Source organism: Anopheles arabiensis, chromosome 2 (assembly GCF_016920715.1).
Source record: "Anopheles arabiensis isolate DONGOLA chromosome 2, AaraD3, whole genome shotgun sequence".
NCBI lineage: Eukaryota > Metazoa > Arthropoda > Insecta > Diptera > Culicidae > Anopheles > Anopheles arabiensis.
Window position 1 is genome coordinate 77,739,194 of NC_053517.1, and position 24,551 is coordinate 77,763,744.

Here is a 24,551-nt window from a genome sequence, read left to right on the forward strand (position 1 = left end):
ATCTGCGTTGCTGGTACTCTTCGTGCTATGAGCTCATGAAGAATAGGGATTGTTCTACTAAAAGTTTTTTTTCATTTTCATTTAGCAGTGATGTACAGAAGAATTTATTGAAGAGGGTTATAATTATGCATTTCATTTTAATTGAGGACGTTGTTGTATTAGTTTTTACGGTTTTGAATAAGAGGAGTGTTGCTGTAATACTTATTATTCTTTGGTTTCTTTCTCGAAAATTTTAAATGTAAACGGGGTTTGCTTATCATACATATTTGTATGCAGAAACATTGTAATGCGATGATCGTACAACTGTACTTAGAGTACCGTCGTGGTAGGTCAGTGTTTCGCTGACATGAGCCGAGGTGGAATAATACTTTGTTCGAAGCGGACTTTACAACACTTGATCGTCCAGGCGATCATAGAAACCTTTAGGAGGTTTCCCTTACTGGAAACGTTGGAGTTTAGAGGCCTTACCTTGGGTAGGGGGACATAACTAAACTCTTTAAATGAGAAGTCGATAGATGTTGGATAGGCATAGTCCTATCCTGACAGTCCGAACGAATCTGACTTGCCACGGTTGGAATTGGTTTTATTTATGCTCAAATGAAGTTAAGGGTTTCGCACATTTGGTTCCGGGTTTTATGTTGGAAAGTTATTGTTTTCACTCAGCTAGTTACGTTTGTCTTTTGATGACAAGAACGATTAAAAAGTTATTGTTTTCACTCAGCTAGTTACGTTTGTCTTTTGTTGACAAAAACGATGGTTCTTGTCACTAAGTTCCTGTTTTGGGTTTAATGCATATACTGTTCCTGCTTTGGGTTACATACTGTTCCTGTTTATGTTGTGCGTTTCGGTTGTTTTTGATAAGTGTGTCACGTCTGTTATTTGTTTGAATGGACGGCCTGAACTCTTCCGGTTGCGGTGCTATGGTATGATCTGATTTACTGAATGTGTTATAATGAATGTGTTACAATGGTGTGGTTTGGCTTTCCAAAGTGTGTTACAATATAGCTGATAGTGTGTATTATAATAAGTTTTGTAGAGCAGATATGCTACAACATACTTTTTGTGTATTTTCTTTGGGAAATATTATTTTCCAATCCTTTCATTGCTAAGATTCAATGAAGCACAAAATATGCATTATAAACCCCGGAACTATTTACATATTTTTTATACTTATGCTTCACTTATTTATATCATTTCCATGTAATTAAAGTTTATTGGATGATATTTATGTACTGTATAGCCCAAAAATGAATTATTTCCACCTTGGATTAGTTCCTGTCTTTGCGAAATGTAACCCGGAATGCATTCTTCAATCATGAAATATGTAACATTTCGACGTTACCAACTTTAGGCTCAGGTCCTCTTTTTCATTAACTTGTTTAATTATCTGGAAGGTTCTGACAACACATGACTTAACAACAGATCCGTCGTGGGTTCAAACCTAATATTGATCGTCCCCCCGTAGTTTCTGTGTAAGTCTCGAAAGCCAGTATAGGTCGACATGTGCTCGTAGGACGTTACGTCAAGTAAAAGAAGTAGAAGAAGAATCTTGTTGAATATCACGTTATTGAACTGCATATTCAGTTATTCTTTCATGGGATTGCATGAACTTGTAATGTGAGAGTAATACTTCTCGAATTTCGAACCGCATTAGACATATAAACGAGACCTTTAATTGAGTGGACGTTCCGTTCGATGTTGTGTTTGCAAATGAACTTATCTCTATAACTATAGAAAGTATGATAAGTACGGTAAATTGTGTTTACAAATTCAACTAGATTCAGTTTACAATTTATTCCAACAAAGTTTCCAATCGACGATTGTGTAATACATGTGAATAATTATTTATAAAAAGTAGAATTCTTCTTCTTCTATTTGGCGTCATACGTCATACGTGGACATGCTGGCCTATACAGGCTTTCGAGACTTAATTCAATACCACGTAGCCGGATAGTCAGTCCTTACTACGGGGGGACGGTCCATTCCGGGTTTGAACCCAGTACGGGCATGTTATTGAGTCGTTCTAGTTGGTGACTGTACCATGGGACCGCCCCTAGTAGAACTCTATATAATGTAAAAATAGCTTTGAAATTCAAACAGTGGGCCCTTTTCCCTTTTCAGATCGTTGGCTGAAATTTCAGATCATTAGTAGTTTGCATTGTACAGCAGCTTTGGAGTAGCTATCAAAGTGGATATAATATACAGGTGATAATATACATTTTTATCGCTTCTGCTTCTGAATGAAGGTTTTAAGAATGTTGTGTGTATTCGTCAAGCTACCAGAAAACCTGTTTGAGTTTTAACCCGTCTTGTCACAAAGTGACGTTAAAATTTAGTTATACAAAACAGGCTATGAGGCCACCTGGTCAACCTACACTTTGATTCTAGATTCCCCCACCTGATCTCTTTGATGCACTTTGGAATAAATGAAAACACGCCCTTGTTTTGATTTTTTTCGAGCAGGTACTCGAATCTAATTTTAGCTTTGAGGCTAAAATAATCTAGGCTGAAAATCGCAAGCTAATTTTGTGTGTGATTTTGTATGGAGCATGATTTGAGCCACCAACTGTCAAACTCCATGTAAAAAAGGCTGACTAATATCGTGAATGGTCCCAGTATTTTGAATTTCAGGTGCTGAAAAATAGACCTTTTATAGAAATGTTGACTGTTTTCTCAGATTGTTAATTCCTTCCACCTTAAAAACCATATAAAATTAGCAGCCACACCTTTTTGTGAGTGACTTGTTGTATAAAACTCAGTACTTTATACTTATTATACTTAACTCATGGAAATAAGCTTTTTTACTCAGCAATATCAGCCAAGCAATTACTGAAAACAAAAGTTCAGCTTGGCAAAACAACTATAAAATGTCTGCAAATTCTGCAAAACTTTTACACCCATACGGAATTCAATTATTTTCTTCAAAAACAAAAGACAATATGACGACGAAAGCTCACCCTCTTACGTACTACAAAGGAACGTGAGGATGCAATTTGTGAAATTTTCAACAGAAGATCAATACGCACGGTATTGATACGGTAGCAGTTGCCGGCGGCAGACACTTGCCATTTGTTGAGCGAAATCCGGCGACGGTCTCAAACACGAATGCAACAAATGCTATCATTAGTTTGATTCGATGCGGGACCTCCCAGGCGCACACGGTGGACAGCGTTTGGAAATCACACCGCCGTGAACAAATTGATTATATTTAATCCTCCCGCCCTGTTCCGTTTCAAGTTGGCAGTTTCAACAAAGCGACGGTGTGGTCCCATCATACTGATGGTAGCACATTGAGCCAACTAAGCTTCGATGCACTTCCTACATTCGGTCGCTCAGTGTCTTGCGTTTCAGTAAACAGAGCAGCAAACTCCTTCGCAGCAAACGAGATCAATTACGCTTAATTGATTGTCATGAATTGGAGCTTAAAATTTTAATGATGCACAGGGAAGGAAGGTGAACCAGGGGGGCAGGGCTGGGAGTTTGATGATGTGATAGTCTGGGTAGCAAATTCCATTATCCTTCATCGGACAGCAATGCACTGGTCAACACCTTTTCCATTAAGATGAGCAAGCAGGGAGGCGAGAGGTGTGAATTCGACATGCACAAAACTTGTCTATCATACGAAAACATAAGACAGAGCAGAGAGAGAGAGAGAGATAGATGGCAGGATGCGATGCAACGAGAGAGTCGTGTATGGGGATAAGAAAACTATTTCTTTTCTTTTCACATTTAATTTAAAACATTGCAATCTCATCGCTTGTTCGTCTTTTCCATCATCGCTTAATCTGGTTTGAGTGCTGTAGCACAACAGCACAATAACATGCACTACCGAGAGGATGGGAAAGGTTTCCTTTGCCGGAAAAAGAAAATAAAAACAAACTCTTCACGCAACAGTGGAGTCGAAGGAATGGAAATATTTCAATTAACCAGATTACGGGTACGGGTGAGCAGCTAGCAAAGGATTCGTGCACCGTAAACGCAAAAGCGAATTAAGCGCCAAAGCCTGAACACCGTGTGCGCGGCTCCCTACACGCTCCCGGGGCGGTGCTGGTGGTGTTAAGTAATAAACAAATTGCATTCGTCCTGCATGCTCTTGCGTGCATGGACGCATGACAAACGGGAGCCAAACAGGTAGCACTTGGGAGGCAGAACTTGAAGAAATCCATTGTCCTGTGAATTGACAGCCGGCGTTGTTGAGACACACCACCGTAGCCGGTAGCGCGTTGCCATCTTCCCCTGTTTTCATTTGCCAATGGAAAATGAATGCAAAACTTCTACCAACGAGGATGGGCTCGCTCGATGCTTCATAGCATTATCGTGTCTGTTTCCAATTATTTGTTCGTCTCAGTAGTTGCAACATTGCTATCGTCGTGCAAGCTCTATGTAGCTTGGACTGCCCGGGCGCAGCAGTTATAATTGATCTCTAAATCTTGTCGGGTTAAGGGAAAAACTGATCCCACCACAAGCATCTGAAACCGGAAAGTAGGTTGACAGTTTGGTAGAGTGTCTGAGTATGAAAGGGTTTTAAGCTTGTTTTTTTTCTGGTCCCATCGTTACCGCCTCTCCGCTCCGAAAGGAGTCGAATGTGTCCGTATGTTTGGTACGGACGGTTCCGGTGGTTTTCATTTACTTCTACAGCCCGGGCCGTCCCAGTCGACTGAGCTGGCTGGCAAAGTTTGTCGGTAACATGAGCCGAATGTGAAATGGAAGGAGATGGTGTACCGCATCATAAGCTGCTTGCGAGTGCTACTAGTGTACGAGCGCACTCGATGCAAAGTGTACGCGGGGGGCTTTGTCGTACAAATGCTTCAATTCTGTTTGCATTCTGCACTGATGCAAACGGAAACATATAGTCGCACACGATCTTACCCCGCTGTTTGGGTTTGTTCAGTTTTGAATACAATGCATCTGCTACTGCACACTGTGCATCTGTAATGTTTTGCACCCGGGACGTACAGGAATCAAGCGCGATTTCTCGTTTTTTACGTCTCGTTTCGTTGAAGCAAGTATGATTTATTCCTTTACGAACCGTTTGTTTTTTGTATGGTGCTGAATACAACCATATTGCATTGATTACAAACAGACGAAAGGAAAAAAATATCCCCTGCGATCCAGAGCGTGGTTTAATTGTGGCAAAATACATGCATTGTATTCATTTTCAATTCAATGGCATTCATAATTTTCATTTTAAATGAATGGTGTTAAAATTGGTATGAAATCATGTATCGAAATCGGATTGCCAGACACAACGGCCGCACAATGTTTGGCACAGTAATTAATAGTGGATGGATCTTTCCATTTGTACGCTTGCACTCCATCGAAAAAAAAGGCGCTGAGGTAAATGGGTGAATAGGACGTATGCAACGGACTTACAATTGCACATTACAAACAATGTTTGCATGTATTTTGGATAAATTTCTAAACCCATCAGTATATTTACCGTAGAATTATCATAAAAAATATTCTTTACAATAGATTGTTTTGTATTGTGTTTAACAATCCGAGAAATTGGTATGCGTTTGATAAATATTGCAACATGTTACAGTATATCTGCAGGGAAAGGTAGAAATTAGACTGGGTTCTATACATAACAGATCTGAATAGCGTTTTACAGAAACTATGTTTTTTATGCATGTTATTTACGACATGCAATTCCATGCACTCGATTTTCAAAGTCCCTTTAAAGATAAATTAAAAAATACACCAAGAAATCAAACATTTAACGCATCCTTTTTTATAATTGAAATAAAATAACTAAAATAAACTAAAAAATCATAATTTTTCGCCGGAGATGATAAAAACGAAAGGCGCATTCATAACTTAAAATATACATATTCCATTGGATACATTTCCCGTGATGTTGATGCAGCTCACGATGACAGAAGGCAGACGTGGACCGACCAACCCTGCAAAAACCATGTGCTAATATTTGAGTTACCAGCCAAAGTTGGTTGGTCGTTTGGCTTATAGAGATTTTGAGCATCTCTGCTTCATTCGTCTTTATAGATCAGCCAAAGAGACAGAAGAAAACTGTGCATCTAACATCACACTACTAGATGAAGAACAGTTACGGTAACTGTTGTCTAATGTTAGCAAATCAGAACATATCTGTAAAGCAATAATATGCATTTTAGACGCAAACAAAAACCTGAAATGTATGAAAAAATGTAATTAAAAGTTCTCGGTATACTAGTCCACACTTTTACACAATTATTTATGTCTGTTTGCGTAGTATTCTCAATTTAATTAAAAAGATTAAGTATTTGATTCCATCTCGATTGACTCACTCACTATGGAATTTGTGTCGTGCTATTTTGTACGTACAACATTTGTTAATCCTACAACATGCAACATTTCTCTCCAAACCGATAGGGAAAATATCCATCCAAGCGGTAAACATTCTGCACCCATTTTGCCGTCAAATAAATCCACTTCTTCGACAAACCGTCTCATGCTGAAGATGCAGGAATACACTCACTTAAGTGTGTAGTGCGCGTATAGCGTGTTCTAATTGCCATTTCCTTATCTAATTGCCTGGAGGGAACTGGCGGGCGCTTCGTACCACAGAAGCACCCCGATGCACCGATAGGCGTTCCTTCCCATAGAATGAATATATTACCCTCGACACACTCAGCAGCACACTTGAATTGTGAACCTGTGCCCTGGCAACGACGCATCATTGCATGTGTGCTTGTGTTGCTCCTACTTGCACCTTGCATACCCTCGTTCTAGGACAAACGAAACTATTATGCTGCAATTAAATTGTTGATTTATCAACGCTGAGTATAATTTATTTCGTGCGCCACATTCGATATTTACTTCGAAAAACATGTGTTCCTTTGCATAGATCAGCAAAGATGGAATTGCTGTTTGTGTTTTGCAAAATTACCCTACCACACCATGTGTGTCGTTCATTAGGTAAACAAATTGCAAAGCACACTTCTTTCCTAACAATGTATATTTGATAAATAATCGAAAGTGTTCAACAACACTTGCTAGCGAGCAAGTTAATTGGAAGAAAATGTGTTCATTTGTTGTGAAAACATCGGTACAGCGTACCGTGCGCACACACGTAAACCTTCCTTGATAGCCGGTTTGTTCCTAATGCAATCGATCGAAGAATGTCTACCCGCGGCAAAGTGTTCATAAGATTCAAACCAAACGACGGCGTCTGCTAATGAATTACAACCTTTTGCCATTTATCGAGCTTGTGAGAGGGGCTGTTACCTCCGAGGAAAACTCCTGATCACGATCCTAGGAGGCAGAGATAAAGGGATAGTGCCCTATAAGAGCCGTGACTGTAAAACTACCATCGCAATGAATCTCAAGTTGAAATGAAATTAAAAATTTATCGTCCATGTCGGCCATCTGAGCGAACCAATGTGTGGAGTGCCTATATGTTTGGATACGATCCAAAAGGAGACGAAATAAAAAAAAAGACCGCCAAGCGACAAGTGTGTCCGCAAATGTTAGATTGGGCCGTTTGTGTGCATAAAATGTGGGTGAATTTTTGCCCCCGAGCAATGCGACGAAATCTTTCCAGCTATAGTCACGGATCTGGCCACTTTCAGGCGGGGTAGTAAGAGCATTGTGGACATTATTCCCGTAATTCAACATCCAATCTGACTACCGAGTCAAAGACCAAGACCGTCCGGCATGACCTAACCGAACCATATGTAAGGGTGGATGGAGCAGGGGGTTTGGCTCAAAAATCGCTGCCTAGGTGGAATGCACAGTTACCCCCCTCCCCCAACGGTGCATGTGGAACAGAATGTACGCAAATCCGGATTGTACGCGATGGCATGAAAATGAATAACTCAGACCGGTGGAATCGTGACGCTGTGTGCGATCTATCTTCACACAAGGGCTTCTGTACGGCTTTGCTCACTGCTCACCGATGCGCCAGCACCCCCAAAGCTCAACCCCCGGCAATGGGAAAGCCCCCGTTCGTAGGGATAAAAGCGAATTAGAATATGCAAAATATGGACCCACCCAGAAGCATACTAGCACGTTTTCTATTCCACTTAGGCGAGCAGGCAGGCACCCGAGGCTGTTGCCGCGGTCGCGTTCTGTTCTGCTCTCTTCCGCGCGTAATTAGTGCTAGAACACAGACGACTTCTCGCTCTCGGCTCGGAACTTCCCAGAACCCGGAAGAGCGTGGAAATGTACAACAACAAAAAAACGAACGAAGCAAAAACCATCACGTAAGAACTTCTACAACTTGCGGCTCTGCAGGGATAAATCATACCCCCGGTGGTACCGGGTGCATTCGGGCACCGGGTTGTACATTATTTCTTGCTCCTTGTTTTGCTGCAACCATGTCGCGCGGCGGGGCTGGTGGCTGCGTTAGGACTGGTGGTAGGCTTTTGTGGGTTTGCCGTCGGAAAAGTGGAAAAGCACTTTCGAAACACTGAACATGTATCGGACCGCTGCTACACTGTTTGAGGATGGATGGGTGTGTATGTGTAAAAGGTGCAGTAGGTTATATCGATACGATACGATCGTATGCATGGGAACGGAGCGATGCATATATGCACTTACACGTTCGGTGGGCCGGGCAGGGCCGCCGTTTTGTGCCCGGATCCACACACTCCTGTGAGGCTAAAATTAGTTTGACATACCATGAATCTTTGATCAGAAGTAGGCTGCCTTTCGAGAAAGTTGGTTGTAAATGTCACGAAATTTCTTCTGAACATTTGATAATTTTAAAGCATAAGTTATTTAATTTGCTGTAGACTTTTACACCATTTTTGAGCCCAAGTAAACACTTTTAAGGGGCTTTGGAACATTGTGCAACTGTAAGGAATCATCTGTCGTCCAACTGAAATGCTGTTGCACATCTAAACATTCTTCAATCGTTACTAAACAATTGAAACCCCCAAGTTTACCCATTGAAACCTCCTAGTAATAAATAGCGCACTGATCGATGTGCGATCATTTTCCCTTATTCTTAATTATTGAGATATGAACAAAGACATGTTAACAAAGATTACACTATCTGCGTCTTATTATGTCTAAAATTCTTTCTTGTCTTTATTGTTCTTACTCACATTGAACTTATGTAACTAATGCATTCCTAGCTTCCATAACCATGCATAAAATAAACAGTCAAAACGATTACTTTACCGAGTGTGACAAATAAAGCCATCATTCATTTATACAATAATATGTATCATGTACTGATAACAGTGATGTATCCTTGGCTGAATACATTCAATCACTCGCTATTTATGGTTTGAGTTTGTACCGGATATTATCCAGATTACCCGTCGAAAAAATGGGTATTTGCTTGTAAGGCAAAGATCGCTCGGAACTACGTTCGTTAGATTTCTTAAATAAAAAGTTCCAACGAAGGTCTAAATGAAATTATAAAGCAGTTCTTTTGCACCAACATTCCATGAAACATACAAAGATGAACACATACTGTACCGTGACAACGGAAATCGAAAAGCGGGAAAAAGCATTGCTGTATGTTACATAAAAGGAGTTTTCGTATGGGTTCATGTTTTCTTGGAAATTTGGCTCTACTTTTTATAGCACACGCTCGTTTCTCGGTTGTACTTGGTGCAACGATATTGATTACGTGTAAGATTTTGTACAACCGTTGGAATCTCCCCAATGCTTGCACGCTAAAAAATTATATCGTACCTAATAATTTTGTCAAATATAAAGATTAAAATATAAGTCAAATATAAAAATATAAAGATACGTGCAATGGAAACAAACTGGCTACATTGTATAAGTGTGGACATTATCGCAAGCGATTAAAATTTACTGTCATGGAATTTAGATTAAAAAACATAATACAAAGCATTAAAAAATGCTTACATCAAGGAAATTACCTCATTACGTTTTAAAAAGTAAATTAAATTAACCAACACCAGGAATGTGAACGATTATATAGTAATTAATTATATGAATGATATAATAGGCATTTGGTGACTGATATGTTGTATTTCTAAACAAAAATAAAAACCTATTTAAGCATATTTTCATTGATTTAAATTATTTTCTCGTTTTTTTCTGTCTTATTTAAGCCAAAAGTAAAGTACAAATAAATCAATATAAATATTTTTCACATTTCCATACACAATCCAACATTAGTTTTACATGAGAAAAAATGTCTGTGATATAAAAAACGACTTATCATACATTAAATCCTATAAATACTTGATCAAAACTACCAGCCCCAAGTGACCAGACTATCAATAATTAATATTGTTTAGGAATGTGTGTTACGGTTACCCATAGTCCGTGTAATTGAAATATTTCAACTGCGTTTCACGTAATTGCATTTTTATCGGGCTGTGCGTATATTTGACAGTTTCTGTTTTGTATGTATTGGTGCGATTAGGATAGCGGGAAAAGATCGATCGAATTTAGATACAAGAACCGACACCAAGAGCAACGGCTTTGCGTAAGCACACAAAAGTTTCGCGTCATAATTCAATAAAGCAGTGTTAAGTAAAACCTATAAAAAGCACAACGTAGGGGGTTTGCGTGATCAAATATTGTTTATTCAATCGGTTAAAAGTTTATCCCTCAATCGTTTTCAATATTGTGAAAAGGCATTATCTAAAGCACTTATTAAAATGACCCACCTATGTACACGTCTAAACCCTCTTCATTCTATCAGCTACCTAGATATTTTGTAATTAGGCCATTTATAGAAAAAAAATATAAATTATCTATTTGCAATGTCACAATAAATTTTCAATCGAACTTTATTTAGTTTGACAATGCATTAACCTTGTTTGTTGACCTCAATTTCCAAACCAATCACCCCGTGTAACAGTTGGCTATCCTTAACAAATATTTCCCTACATTGCGAAACGTTGCTAATTAACCTCCGGTATTTGATGCATGCAATCTTTCAGACAACCTTGACTCCCTCCGCATCCATCCAAAGCGTGCATTCATCTGAATGCAGCATGCTATTTTCCTTGCGGCTGCCTAACGATGCAAGGATGCCACATTTTTTCTGATTGTTTACTGTTATGCACGCACATTAACATAATTATCATTTACACATTCTGCCGTCAAAGTTTACATTCACGGCACGAAATGCCAATTAAATTGGGCTCCATCTCGCGCGATTGTGTTTGCATCTGGTAATTAATGCTATGCTGTGATTACTTCATAAAGGGCACAAAGCCAAGTGTGCCAATGAACGTATCGCGGTGACAATGGTAACGTTTTAATAGGGAATTGTACTATTTTTTTAAAAGTAAACGGTACATTCTTTAAAAATAATATGTTTTAAGCTGTCCAACCGCAACCTGCTTTGTTTGATAAGTAGAGATGTACGAAACATATACAATGCATTCTCTTTTTGTATGCAATATACCACTTATCTTCCCACTTATCCCGTCAACTTCACAACCTCACAAACTCGGTAATGCAATTAATAACCCCGTTCGCAAACGGAATGATAAATAATGTATAACAAAGGTTGCATACCCACGCCCCGATGCGCTTCACTTGAGACGAGTGCAATAATAGCGACATATCAAGCTCGCATGAGAAATGGATACAAAATTATCCTGACAGGGAGATTGCTTTGCCTGCGGGCTTCGTGTAGCTCGGGATTTCCAGCTTGCAACTGTGAATGATACAGAAATCTCTGCCGTTAGTCGTTATCTATCATTTTACAAATTCTTGCCCCGACGCCTTCCGAGCTGCCCTTTACCGGTGCGGAAAGTGCTGTTCCGAGCCTTGCGCAAGCAAGTGCACCATCATTAATCATAATTATTACATGCATTTACGGTTTTACTTATTTCCTTTCTGTTTCTTTTCACTCATCTCCTTTTCTTCCCGGTTTTGCTTGGCGTGAAATGGTCGCTTCCGATTCGCCGCACCGCCCTCGATGTCGCCGTGCGAATGCATCCGTGTGACGGATTTGCCCCGTGCGCTTGGTATCGCGGAACGGGCTCACCACCACATCTTCCCTGTGTCATCTTCCCAGCCCGGCGTTCAGCAATCGGACCGCTCTGCTGCCAGTGGTGGTGAAAAAGCGCGACAAACCCGTCGCTACCAGCTGACAGTGATCGATATACTGGCGGACTACATCCGGTTCCGGTGTGAATCGGTGACCGGCCTGCATCCGCCCGTCCAGCCGGCCACGCTGCTGCGCGAGTGTAACCGGATCGTGGGCAGCATGTTCGTAATCTTCGACGGTAGCATGGAGCTGATGGCGCTGACCCTACTGCGCCTGCCGCCGGACCGTCAGCACACACTGCTGCTCTATCCCGTGTTTGAGAACGTTCTTACCCAGGCCGGCACAGCCCCGGCCGACTACGACACCATACCTGGGTACGTCCGGATGCTGCTTTGCTACAAGCGCTGGAAGTCACTCGTGCACGGACGGGACGAAAAAGCTGCCATCGATGCACACGCCATCCGGCTGCTGCCCGGACGCTGTCCAACGGTTCGGCACACCTCCGACCTGTGCTTCCTGCGCCTGCTGCCACCCGTACCGCCCGGTCAGCGGGCGGCCGAAACGCGGTAAGTTGTGCTCTCGCGTTGCGGTGCGGTGCGTTTGCGCTCCACCTGTCAGATCAATCAACTTCCAGACGGGAGTGGACACACCGGCTAACTGTTACCTTCTCCTGGTCCCCCGCCAAACGCTTCGTAGTTATCTGCTGGTCAACGATCTGTTCAATTTGGAGCACTGCATTGCACAGTTCCGACATCATCATCGTCGCACATCGGTGGGCGGACACACGGGCGGCCGGGACGAATCAACCGCGAAGCAGCAACGCGACAACGGCTCCAATCGTCAGCGGCATCTGGTGAGTGTGCTGGCCTGTGTCCATTGATGATTGCGTTTGTGTGTGTGTGTATGTCCATTTCAGCACGAGGGGTCCAAGCTGATGACATCATCAATCGATAAGTTAATCCTCTTCATCAAGGCTTTCAGTTCGCCGAGTGACATCTCGCCCGGGTGTGATGAGCGACTCGCACAACCTAAAAACGCGCCAATCGTAGCGTACCTGTCACTTTAGATTCTATCCGAGAGTTTCCGTTTTACTCCCGCGGGGAGGATGGATACAGACTGTTGATATGGGGAGTGTGTGTGTGAGAGAGAGAAAGGGATTTATAGTATGTGGATCAGCCGTAACCAAGCGTTCACGGCGTAATTCTTCCGAACGAGGGTGTTTATTTCCTACCCCATCGATTGCTTCAATCTTCTGCCGAGATACTATTGAAACGGTCTTTCTGGGACGGTCCATTCTGTCGCTGGTGCACATAAAACATAGCAATTTCGAGGCTTGATGCGTTGGCTATCAATCTAGTTGATATGAGGTGCAACGTGGGAAGCTTTTAGTAAATATCCCCCCACCCGTTGGGATTGTACAGAGGCTCAGACACAGAGACACATAAATATACAGTGTTGGACAGAATAAGTACAACTGGTTAAACGTTGCTGGGAAATATGGTGATATTAAGATTTGTTCTTTACCTTCAAACAGTATAAAAGAAGTTTACTAACTTATGTAGCATTCAGAAATCAATATTTGTAATTGTTTCATAAAAAAATTACTTTCCTACATTTCATTTATTCGTCTAGGAACGGAATCGTACATCGTTCATCCGACAAATCGTCCTTCCTTTTGACCAGACATTTTTAACTTACAAATTTCATCCTTTTTTAATAAAAAGCAACATTCCTTAAATTCCATTATTTTTTATTATTTTTAAATAGTTTTACCTATCATTTATTGACTTTTACTCCGATCAAATAATTCATTTTATTGAACTAATCCATTCATAGCCGTTCATCATCTATAGCAAATATGTGGAGCAAACTTTAAACATTGAGATACTAACATAAACTTATTTAAACCTTATTTGTTTGTAAATCTAAACTTGAACTCCTATTGTTAAAGTTTTTTTTATAAATTGTTAAAGTTCATTACCTATAAATTAATTTTATTGCCTATCACCATCATCACTAGTTTTTACAAATAATAATTGCGATATTTCCTTAGAGAGAATTTAATATTTCATCATTTGGGTAAATAAACAATTAGAAGTAATTTAAAATAAACGTAAAATTAAACGTTATCCAAAAAGTTTAAGACCCTCGGATAATTTTTTGGTATCACCAAATTTCATAAAAGATCACAATAAAAGTCTCATTTACTTTTTTTTTTCAATAGATTAAAAGGTCAGAGCTACCACACGCAACTAAATATGAAGATAACTATTTCAACAATTATAAATAATTATTCTTATTTAATCTTTCAAACGCAAATTGATTTCCAAAAACCTTATTGGTTGAATAAATCAAATTATAGGATCAATTTACATATGCACCTGTTTTCCCAGCATTTACCCTTTGTACATCGATTTTGTCCAATACTGTACAAGTACACTGTTATCAACGAACAAACTACCCTAGCTGTGGAGCTAGTTACAACGATTGTTGCTTGTAATTTATGCGCACACAAACCGTGCTCCATATTGCTGTATATTTATTGCTTGGTGATTGGTTGGGCATAGTTCTAGCAGAGATAGTTTATTTTTTCAAAAACCTTTTTAAACATATCGCGATACATTTTATCTCTGTGCAGAAAGGAAAACTACCCCCGACTGCATCGTCGCTGCACAGTCGCTTGCGTAGGTGTCGGTGCATATACATACGTCACACGAACGGTGGCGAACAAATCGCGTAAACCATAAATAATGCACACCCCCGTTTGCTCCACATTTGCCAAACAAAAACTAAAAATATATAATGCAGAGCAGCATAGAATGTTCATGTGAAACGATATTTCGTCCCTAAACAATGTGTTCAGCATACGGTTCCGAAACGGTGTACCAAATCGTATGATGCCGGGTACTTATGTCTCTATATTCTATCAACATTCGACTAGCTCTATCACTGCCGAACTAGCCATTAAATTAGCATGTAATGTCGAAACATTGAAGCCATGGAACATGAGTGTAAAATAGAATTCTATAGTCGGTGTAATGTAGAGAGGCGCACTGTTTTAATGCCACCTTTATCCGAACGGTTCAGTTTGCTCGTCTCGTTTGCGAGACAAAAACTAATTATAGCAAATCTAAATGGAAATCATTAGAATCAATCCCATAGTTATTGTTTTTTTTTCTAGTACATTTAATTAAACCCCTATTTTAATACAACCCATGTGTGTCCTTTGATCATATGCTTTCAATTAAAACTTATAACCTATTACCTATCAATTATAACATAAAAATCATATTTTGTCACACATTGTTCGGAAGATTGTGTTCGTTTTGCAACTAGCGTGACAGTCTGCGTGTAAACGGCTTTCCATTTTAATTAACTTTTGATTCAATTGTACTGCTGCAGGGTTTATGAGATTAATGCAATGCGTCAATTCGCTAATACCGCGCACCCACCCTTCATCTGGGAGTGAGGTGGTGCATTAAACGAGTTAAAAAAAATCGCCGAAATTGATTTTACAAAGCCATTTGTTTCATTTTTCATCATTGTGTTTGGCCTTTAGCTTAGTGCTTCGGTTTCCTTCCGAATCGCATTGTCACACACAATGTGCTGATTGTGATTTTTCATTAAAACGGAAATTTACTTCCATCAGCCAGGCATGAACCTTGCTTTCAGCCAGATGCCAAAACGGAATGGATGCTTATTTATTTAATAAAATTTAAGCCTCAGCCACTGGATGGAGAGACAAGTTTGCAAACAAATGAATATCTCTTCCGAATTGAGGGACATTAATTTAATTTCAACGAAAAAAACAACAGACGCTCTTGACACAGAAGCCATAAAATGGCGGTTTTCGAGTGCTAAATTGCCGTGAAAATAGCGTGCCCATCCAAAGTAACGTCCATTAGCCGAAAGTTGTTCATTAAAAATTTAAACTCAAATCTGGTGGAACGTTATCATCATCGAACGTGGATGAGGCTCGATATGCTGCTGCTACTGTTGAATTCTCTGTGGTTTACTATTTCATTAAACAACGATTTCCAATTTGATGGCAGCCACTTAGCGCATCTCAACCCATTCGGCGGGCCAGTGATGGAAAAGGAAGCGACGTTGCAAATTAATTCAAATTCACCGACTGCACGGATGGATGATGTTTGTAATATATTGCAATTAAATATTTTATCAATTATTGTAGGCCCCACCTTACCCAAACAGTATCGAATATGGGGCCAAATATTGAGATTCACTCCATGATGATGATGATACGCGAGTTTGTTTTTATGTGTTGTTTCCTGATCGATCAAAATAGCTGAGGTTGATGATGTGCAGTGCTAATAGAGCGATTAGTTTAGCATCAAAAGTTGCTGTAGTTGTTGGTGCACTCGAGAGCGTTCCTTTTGTGTCGGTATGCGAACAGCGGAACCGCTTCTCGCTTGATTGCTGATTGAATACCATTAGGCTAATCTTCCGCCCCAACTGACGGTACGACCGTTACCATCCACTTTCGATCGGGTGCGTTATTTCCCGCAAACGCAACTAATTTCCGGACACTTGACATGTGGCGCAAAATTGAACGCGTGCGACACACAATGGCGATTGATTGGAATGTAAGAGTGGAACGCAATCACAGCTTTGCCTTGCGGTATGAGCTAAACTCGTGCCAGTGCTTGTCTTCGTGCCGCGCGTCCCGCGTGTGGTCATCAACTAATAATGCAAACAAAATGTGTAATGAAAGGTGTTTAAGCATGGTAAAGAACTACACTTCTGCGTTGCGGTAGAAGGATTTGTATCGGCAAACATCCTTCAGCAGTATTTGCCTTCGTGTATTGCACACCCATCGGTAGTATTTCTTCTACTGCCCCGTGTTGTCCCCCTTCCTTACGTAAAACCGAAACATGCATATCCGCTTCAATCAACAGTTGCGTTGCAGCTGCACTTCATCAATCAAACCAGGTTTGGTGCGGTGTACTGTACGGTAGTAGTACGACACACCCAACACATCTATCAACCAATCAACGCAATTGCGACACGGGTTGCGATTTGCGATACCAATGCGTAAGTAATTAGTTTGTTGAATCAGCGATGCAGCCTGTGGTCGGTGACTGATTTGTACGATTTGAGTAGGGGATTGGTAATTTGGAAATTAAAATGTTCTGGGAAAGGTTTACTAGAAACGCTGGTTAATTTAGATAGGTTTAACTGGTTTTAGGAGAACAGATTATTAATTATTAAAATTAGAATATGAGAGTAGCTATGAAAATGGAGGTAAAAGTACGTTGCAATTTGAAAAGTTTAGTTTACTCCATACTGCAATATTCCCGCAATTAGAAAATATGTCAACACCGTTACGTTTGTGTTCGCGTTTAATAATTACCGCTTCGTCGTTTCAAAGGAACCTCGCTCACAAGCTAGCGTTCGCGAGTTAAACTTGAACGGCGCTGGACCGTGCGATGCTCTCGGCCGTCGGCGAAAAGCAATTAGCAAAGTTTACATTGACTCAAATCGACCCCAAAGCAAATCTATTAACAAACAAACGAACAAACTAGTCACACACACACATACACTTTCATTAGACGACCCCTACCCAAAGGACATTAAACACAACTTCAAAAAACCATTCGCACGGTCCAGCTGTGTGTCGCGCAAATCGTTTTATACGGTAGAAGAAAAGAAAGATGATAAATTATTTCAATTTTCCATACAACAGAACATTCAAACCAGTTGATAAAAAAACGAAGCAAATTTACAATAAACCACAAAGTGATTATTGCCGGTCTTTGATTTGAAATGTTTTTTTTAATTTACCGCTCAACGACGATTGGAACGGATGTCAAAGTTTTTTCTCCTTTTTTCGGTTTTCGTGCCTTTTCATTAAACGATTGCATACCAATCGGTGCAGCATAGACGCGGAAGAAAACAAACATCCGCAAAAGCAAAAAAGAAAACAAACTGAAAGCAAATAAAGAAATGCCAATAGCACAGCCATCTTCGTTTAACTCATGTTTTTGATGTTTCAATTAATTGCTTCGTTTGTTCCTGTCTTTTTCTCTTTCTCTCTCTCTCTCTCTCTCTCTCTCTTTAAATCCCTTTTTTCTTTCCCTCAATGTGTCCAATCATCAATTCGTACCTTTGCACATGGCTGAACGCTGTCCATCCGGTGTTCGCGGAAATGTTCCTGCTAACCTTGACGCCTGCCGGATGTGTAAAATCTGTGGACGGGCGTGCCCTGGCTGGTCCCTGTTTGCACTTCGGCTGTGTATGCTTCTGCATCAACACACGCACCACCTCCCTGTGGGGATGAAATTAATAAAAAGCAGCAATCGATGGAAATCAGAAGCAATTACATCAATGTGCCGCTGCTGGCCGAGCTGATCGAACGGAAGGGTCAGCTATGGGCTCAAGCCGACGCTGGATGCCTGCAGCAGGAAGCACACTCCATCATCGAGAGCTTGCGATTGATATTTCGCAACCGGGCAGAATTCATCCAACTGACGCTGCTTCGTGTGAAATGCAATCCGGCCGCCGGACCCGCCCTGCTTGGCCCCGTGTTCGAAGCATTTCTCGGCACAACAGCAGCAATGGCGGCCGGCACAACAGCAACGACCTCCACCGGCCTAACCATTTATCGATCAAACGATGTGGAAACGTACGGTCGGCTGCTGCTTTGCTATGCCAAGTGGAAGTCATTGTACTGGCGGGAGGAGGGAGCGACCGTCGGCGAGCCCACCGAGTGGGCCGACATCGATGCAGTCGCACTGACGCAACTGCCGTACGATTTTCCACGTGCCATTTGCCCGCGAGATGCACTGCTGCGACGCATCTTTCCGAGTGGAGCAAAGTGCAACAATGCCGCCAACAACGGTGCAGGTGTGGCGCCAGTCGATGCCAGCAAACGAAACAATGCTACGACCCGGTAAGTAAGCGCTGACTCTCCCCTTTTTTCAGCCAGCATGGCATGGCAGGAATCATTCCTATTGATTTCTGGGCTCGAAATTTTGTCCAAATCGAACGATAAGGAATCGAGAAGAGGAAGCAAGAGGAGGAAAGCTAATGAAGAAAGATTGTCATGTGTCGGTTTTCTCGTCGGACAGAACTTCGCATCGTTTGTTGGATAATCCAATGGGAACCGAGAAGCAGCAGAGACTTTTGGTCCTTTTTTCTTTCCTAGAATCGATGGCAAGTCGGGCAGCAAAAAAGCAGTTTGCTACCGCACAGCACGGCAGCAAGTAGCTGCTAGGAGCGGGCAGGGAAAGAAATTGAATTGAATGATGCCCCTTTTTTCTACTTTACTTCTTTTCCAAGCCATTTTCGCCTCGTTGCACCTTCTCTGGTGCATTTGTTACAGATTGATCATAAGACAGCAACTTTGAAACTACCATAAAAAGGAAGCAATCGATGGGGCTCCCATTTCATGAGCGAATACCGTGGAGTACTTTTTGTTTGATATGAGTCAGTAAATTTAATCAACGAAGCCCACACAGTTAAATAATACTATTTGCAAAAGCAAATTTAGTTCGTGCCATACGTTACTGAACAAGTAAAAACGGCCATCGAAACGGCCACTTACCTAAAATAACACAGCAGAGCTTAATTTAAAATGCATTGTGTTGAAATGCATTCGCTATTAAAACAGTATTAATTAAAAAAGGCAGCATATAGTGTGATAAAAGATACATAATCGGATCGTTATCGTTTCACGGGCAAACTTTCTCACTATTCTAACGTTCCGTCGGTGTAAATACTACCCCATTTTCCATCTTCCCTTCCCGAACAGCACTCTTCTTCGCACACTTCCGAAGCGGTCTGATCTGCAGGAGCTATGCTTGAAATTCGCACAGGCGTACCGTTGCGGCCCGGATGCATCGCTACCCGTGGAGGAAGCCTCTGTCCAAGAGCAGCAAGCAACGCACACACCAACGGTAAGTTTATCTCTTCTTGCACCCCACTCGGGATGGGTTGGGATTCCCGAAATGTTGCCAAATAGTTCCGCTGGGGTTTTAGGCGTTGGCGAAGTTTTCCAGCGCCACACCTCCTGCGCCCTGCCTATGTTTTTGTGTATGGAAGAATGTAATTAGAAGCTAGATTTACCGCTTTGCTGAAGGACGACGGGCGTATGTTTCGGGAGCGGCATCAATGTTTTATACCACCCAACATTATCATCCATGTGTGGGGCACGTTACAATACCCCGGTAATAGACTAGCAGCATACGCGGTAAAACACTCAACAGCTGGCATCGATTCTTTAGTGTGCGATCAAGTGACGTCGCCCGGGGACACGAGACGAGCTTTGCAGAACTATTCCGGTACACATTCTCTCCATAGGCTTTTCCCCAGGTGAAAGTGGATGGGCTTTGCTCGAACTTTTCCACTCGATCTGAGCTGATCTGAACGAGCGCACTGGAATGTTGGTAGGCGCGTTGCAGTAGACCCGCATAGGTATTGATATCTGTCCACCTAAAACGAACAGAAGAGAGGAAAACCCCATTTTGCATGTATATGAGCCACGTTTGGCAGTTTGTAGTTTTCCATTCTTTCACAAGAAATGGCATTGCATGCCCCAAGGATATAAAAGTTGCAGATTTTGTTACTATTTTTAGCCGTACGTACAGCCGTTAAGCTTGCACATCGGTACAGTCACGTTCAGTTTTACAGTACGTCAGCTTGTAATTTGATTTGCAATCATTAATTAAGCAGTGTGTAGAATCGATATCGGGTTTTTGTAGACAATCTTTGTAGATTCGTTATCTATTTTTTTTTTAATCGCACTATGGAACCGTACAGAACGTCGAAAGTGAAGTATAAATTAGACGGATTTAAGGATTTTAAGCATTTGATATACTTTTTTAGCTAAATTTTATACAATTCTAGTTACAACTAATGTTACAATGCATCATACGCCTAAGTAGCAATCGAACTCCTGAGTAGATCAAATATAAAGGAGTCACATATTTGATAACCAAATCAATTTTTTATTATGACCACTCCATTCTTCGCAAGGTTTTAAAATAATTGAAAACGTTCCAAAGAGATATTTTGGCACTAGCTCGCACGACTTTAAAACATGCCCGTGGTGGATTCAAGCATATAATGGATCGTCCCTGGTGGTTCTGCATGGGACTGAATAAGTCTCAAAAGCCTGTATAGGCCGGAATTACCGCCTATGTCGCTACGCCAAATAGAAGAAGAAAAAGCATTTTGGTTGTACATTTTTTATGTTAAAATATTTCAATATTTCAGTTAGAGCCCGGGCCAGTCTGGTGGTACAGTCGTCAACTCGTACGACTTAACATCATGCCCTTCATGGGTTCATGCCCCAAATGGAACGTGCCCCCATATGTGGGACTGACTATCATGCTATGGTAATAATCAAGTCACTGAAAGCCGAGCCCACTAGTGCTACAGGCAGGGCTTGGCCGACAGCGGCTGTTGTGCCAAAGAAGAAGAAGAAGTTTGAGCCCTGAATGCATGTTTCGGGAAATTTGACAATTCGTTCAAGTGATATTACAGGGTTTCCCACGATTTATTGGTTGGTTCCCATCAATTTTTGGTGGGTTCCCATATTTTTGGTGCGTTCCCACGATTTTTGGTCGTTTCCCAGAATTTGTTGGTCCAATTGTATTGATATCCAATTGGAAAATACCAATAAAATATGGGAACGAACCAAAAATCTATAGGATACGACCAAAAAATCGTGGGAACGCACCAATAAATCATGGGAACTGACCAATAAATCGTGGGAAACCCTGTATAGACAGCTTCAAATTCCGGACATTATTCGTCATTTCGTCATTCGTCATAAATGTCATTCGGACATTTATCGTGCTCATACTGATTAATATGTTTCATATCCAAAGTAAAACCATACCTTTTCTTATTTTTACATGATGACACGAACATCAATTTAATAAGTAACTGCCGTTAATAAATTTCGCCATGCATGTCACGATAAAAAATATTTTCTCTCTTTCAGTTCACAATCCATATTATTTCAAGCAATTTGCATTTCACCGTTAATTCCCATTCATCTGGATGCTGGTCCTTTGTTGAAGAAATTATTGACGTGAATCAGTTTTTACTCGGTTGTAAACTTGACAAAAACTTCCGAAAATTGGTCCGAAATTCGAAACAATTTTTTCCCATGTTTTAAAACACGTTCAGTCGAAGAAAATTGTAATTGATTGCAATAAAAATAATATTTTACATAATGATGACTGGAAAACAACCATATTTGAATGTGACGAATGCGTTGATGGTCGTGCAGAATAGAGGAGGAAAGGTCGTTTATTAACGCAGAAGCATATTGATTTAATGTTCGTAAGAGTACATTGGATGACAAGAGGATAAAAACCCGTCTGTCCGAATTTCCGTCGTGCTGTCGGCCCAGCGACATTCAGTTTCGATGCTGTTCGCAATACCAATCATAACGTCCGTCATAACGTAATTTGAATGAAAAAAACAAAGCTTTCGAGCATACAAAGGAAATTTTCAATCATATCTCAAATAAAAATATTTTGCTCAGTTGAAGCGGTTAATTTATTTACATTTTTGACATAGTTTTAAGAGTGTTTTGTGTTTGGTTACAATAGTTGATTTCAAAAACCAAATCCATACGACGAGTGCATGGTATAATATGATGCCTGGCACAGGCCTCACAAAAAAGATGTTCTACAAGCAACCCACCGTTGAGCATAAGGGGCAGGAGAGCACAATAAATACGTTGGCTAGATAGGTTGAAGATAGGATAGGCTGCATTGATGAGAAGCTTCAGTCAGTGGTTCAGCATATTGGAGTATTATTGTTGATCGATCCGTGGCACGACGACATGCCCTATTGCAAGCAGATCGACAAAATAGATAAATAGAGCTCGAAAGAGAGAGATAAAGCGAGATAGAGTGATAGTGATAGAGCGAGAGAATCAGATCAACTTATGTTGAATTGCAGATTTTTTACACGAATTCCTGTTTGGCAATCAACAAATTGGTTAAATGAATTGCAGTCACGTGTAAAGTGATTTTTCTATTTAGCGTAACGACCTACGTGATCATGCCAGCTTATACAGGTTTTCGAGACTTATTTAGTTCTATCCAGCCGAATATTCAGTCCTTGTTTCGGGGGGACTTTTCATTAGAGGTTTGAATTAGTGATGGGAAAAATGAAGATTTCTTCAGAATCGATTCCGGCTAGCTCCGAAGTTTTTGGAATCGATTCCGGATAGTAGGTCCGAAATCAGCTTCCGGAATCGATTCCAGAATCGGTTCCGGAATCGGCTCCGGAATTGGTTCCGGAATCGGAATTAGCTCCGGTATCGAAATCAGCTCCGGAATCGTAATCGGCTCCGGAATCGAAATCGGCTCCGAAATCGAAATCGGCTCCGGAATCGAAATCGGCTCCGGAATCGGATTTGGCTCCGGAATCAGAATCTCGGAATCGGCTCCAGAACAAACTCCGGAATGGAATTCGGAATCGGAATCGATTCCAGCATCGGAATCGGCTCCGGAATTGGTTCCGAACAATCGAGTAGGTCCGATTCCGAGCTCCCACCACTAGTTTGAACCCATGACGGGCATGTTCTAAAGTCGTATGAGTTGACGACTGTATGACGGAATCCTCCCCTGATAAAACATATTGATTGAAGTAATGGTAAAATTAAGTAAAGTGACTAAACACATTAATTTTAATGTCCAATCACAACACTACCCTATTGCGTTGTACGATAATGTAAAAGTTAACGCTATAACTGCTCACACAAAATTAAGTTTTATCACTTGGAACTGTAGTATATTACATATATTACATCCATTTTTAGTATATATCTTCCCTTTAGATAAATAATTATCTATGTCTTTTATGCAACATCTACCTAATGAATTCATACAATATTTGGAAAACGAGAACACACATCTAAGGGAATAAGGGAATAAGGGGTTAATAAGGGAAAACCATGTGGTGTGGTGCAAAAGACACATCTACAGTCCATCTTTATGTACATTTTACCGCAATCAATATTAATTTTACACTTTATTGCAAGAGTACTTACGGTAAAATGTAGAAAATAACATTGATAGCTACCCTCATAACCAATCGGAAACTCTCCACCCGCTAAGCATCCTTATGTGTGCAGCACAGTAAAAACACTAATTGCAAGTGCCTGGCATATAGCTGCTTACGTCCTAGTGCCAGTGATAATTAGAACAAGAGCATCGCGTTGCACCAGCCGGCTGCACATGGCACCGCTCTGCGACAGCGGCAGTCACACTCGACCATCATCGCCAGACACGAACCGTCAATAGCAAAACATTTACTGCACTCGATGCAGATCGACTGTTGACACGACACTTCACCTTCGTTCCGGTCGGCTGAGAATACTACGTGAGTCCCTAACATGGTACACCATCACTTAGAAAGCATAACCAATCCCCACAGCCCCCGCTTAGATAAGTGTCCTCATAACGATTGTTAAAAACCAAGTACACTTATCGGTCGTCATGGCTACTATCCAGCAGTGAAGGGGTATGGTTTGAGAAGGGAGAATGGAAGAGGAGGCAACCGAAACAATGAACGCTCTTTTCGCCTGCTTGATGTGGTCACATCGACCATTCCGATCCGGCTTCCGACC

The 24,551-nt window shown here is 41.1% G+C and overlaps 1 protein-coding gene across 2 annotated transcripts in view; it reads left to right on the top strand.

The window, feature by feature from the left end:
* Positions 1-24,551, top strand: part of LOC120893882 — a 77,765-nt gene that overhangs the window by 47,352 nt on the left and 5,862 nt on the right. Inside the window, exons 4-7 of one of the 2 annotated variants that reach the window (XM_040296065.1) lie at positions 11,966-12,504; positions 12,635-12,791; positions 18,253-18,848; positions 19,710-19,854. In XM_040296065.1, coding sequence (XP_040151999.1) covers positions 11,966-12,504; positions 12,635-12,791; positions 18,253-18,848; positions 19,710-19,854 — 1,437 coding nt within the window. The remainder of the gene's footprint in view (positions 1-11,965; positions 12,505-12,634; positions 12,792-18,252; positions 18,849-19,709; positions 19,855-24,551) is intronic. The other variant, XM_040296066.1, reaches the window with a different exon arrangement.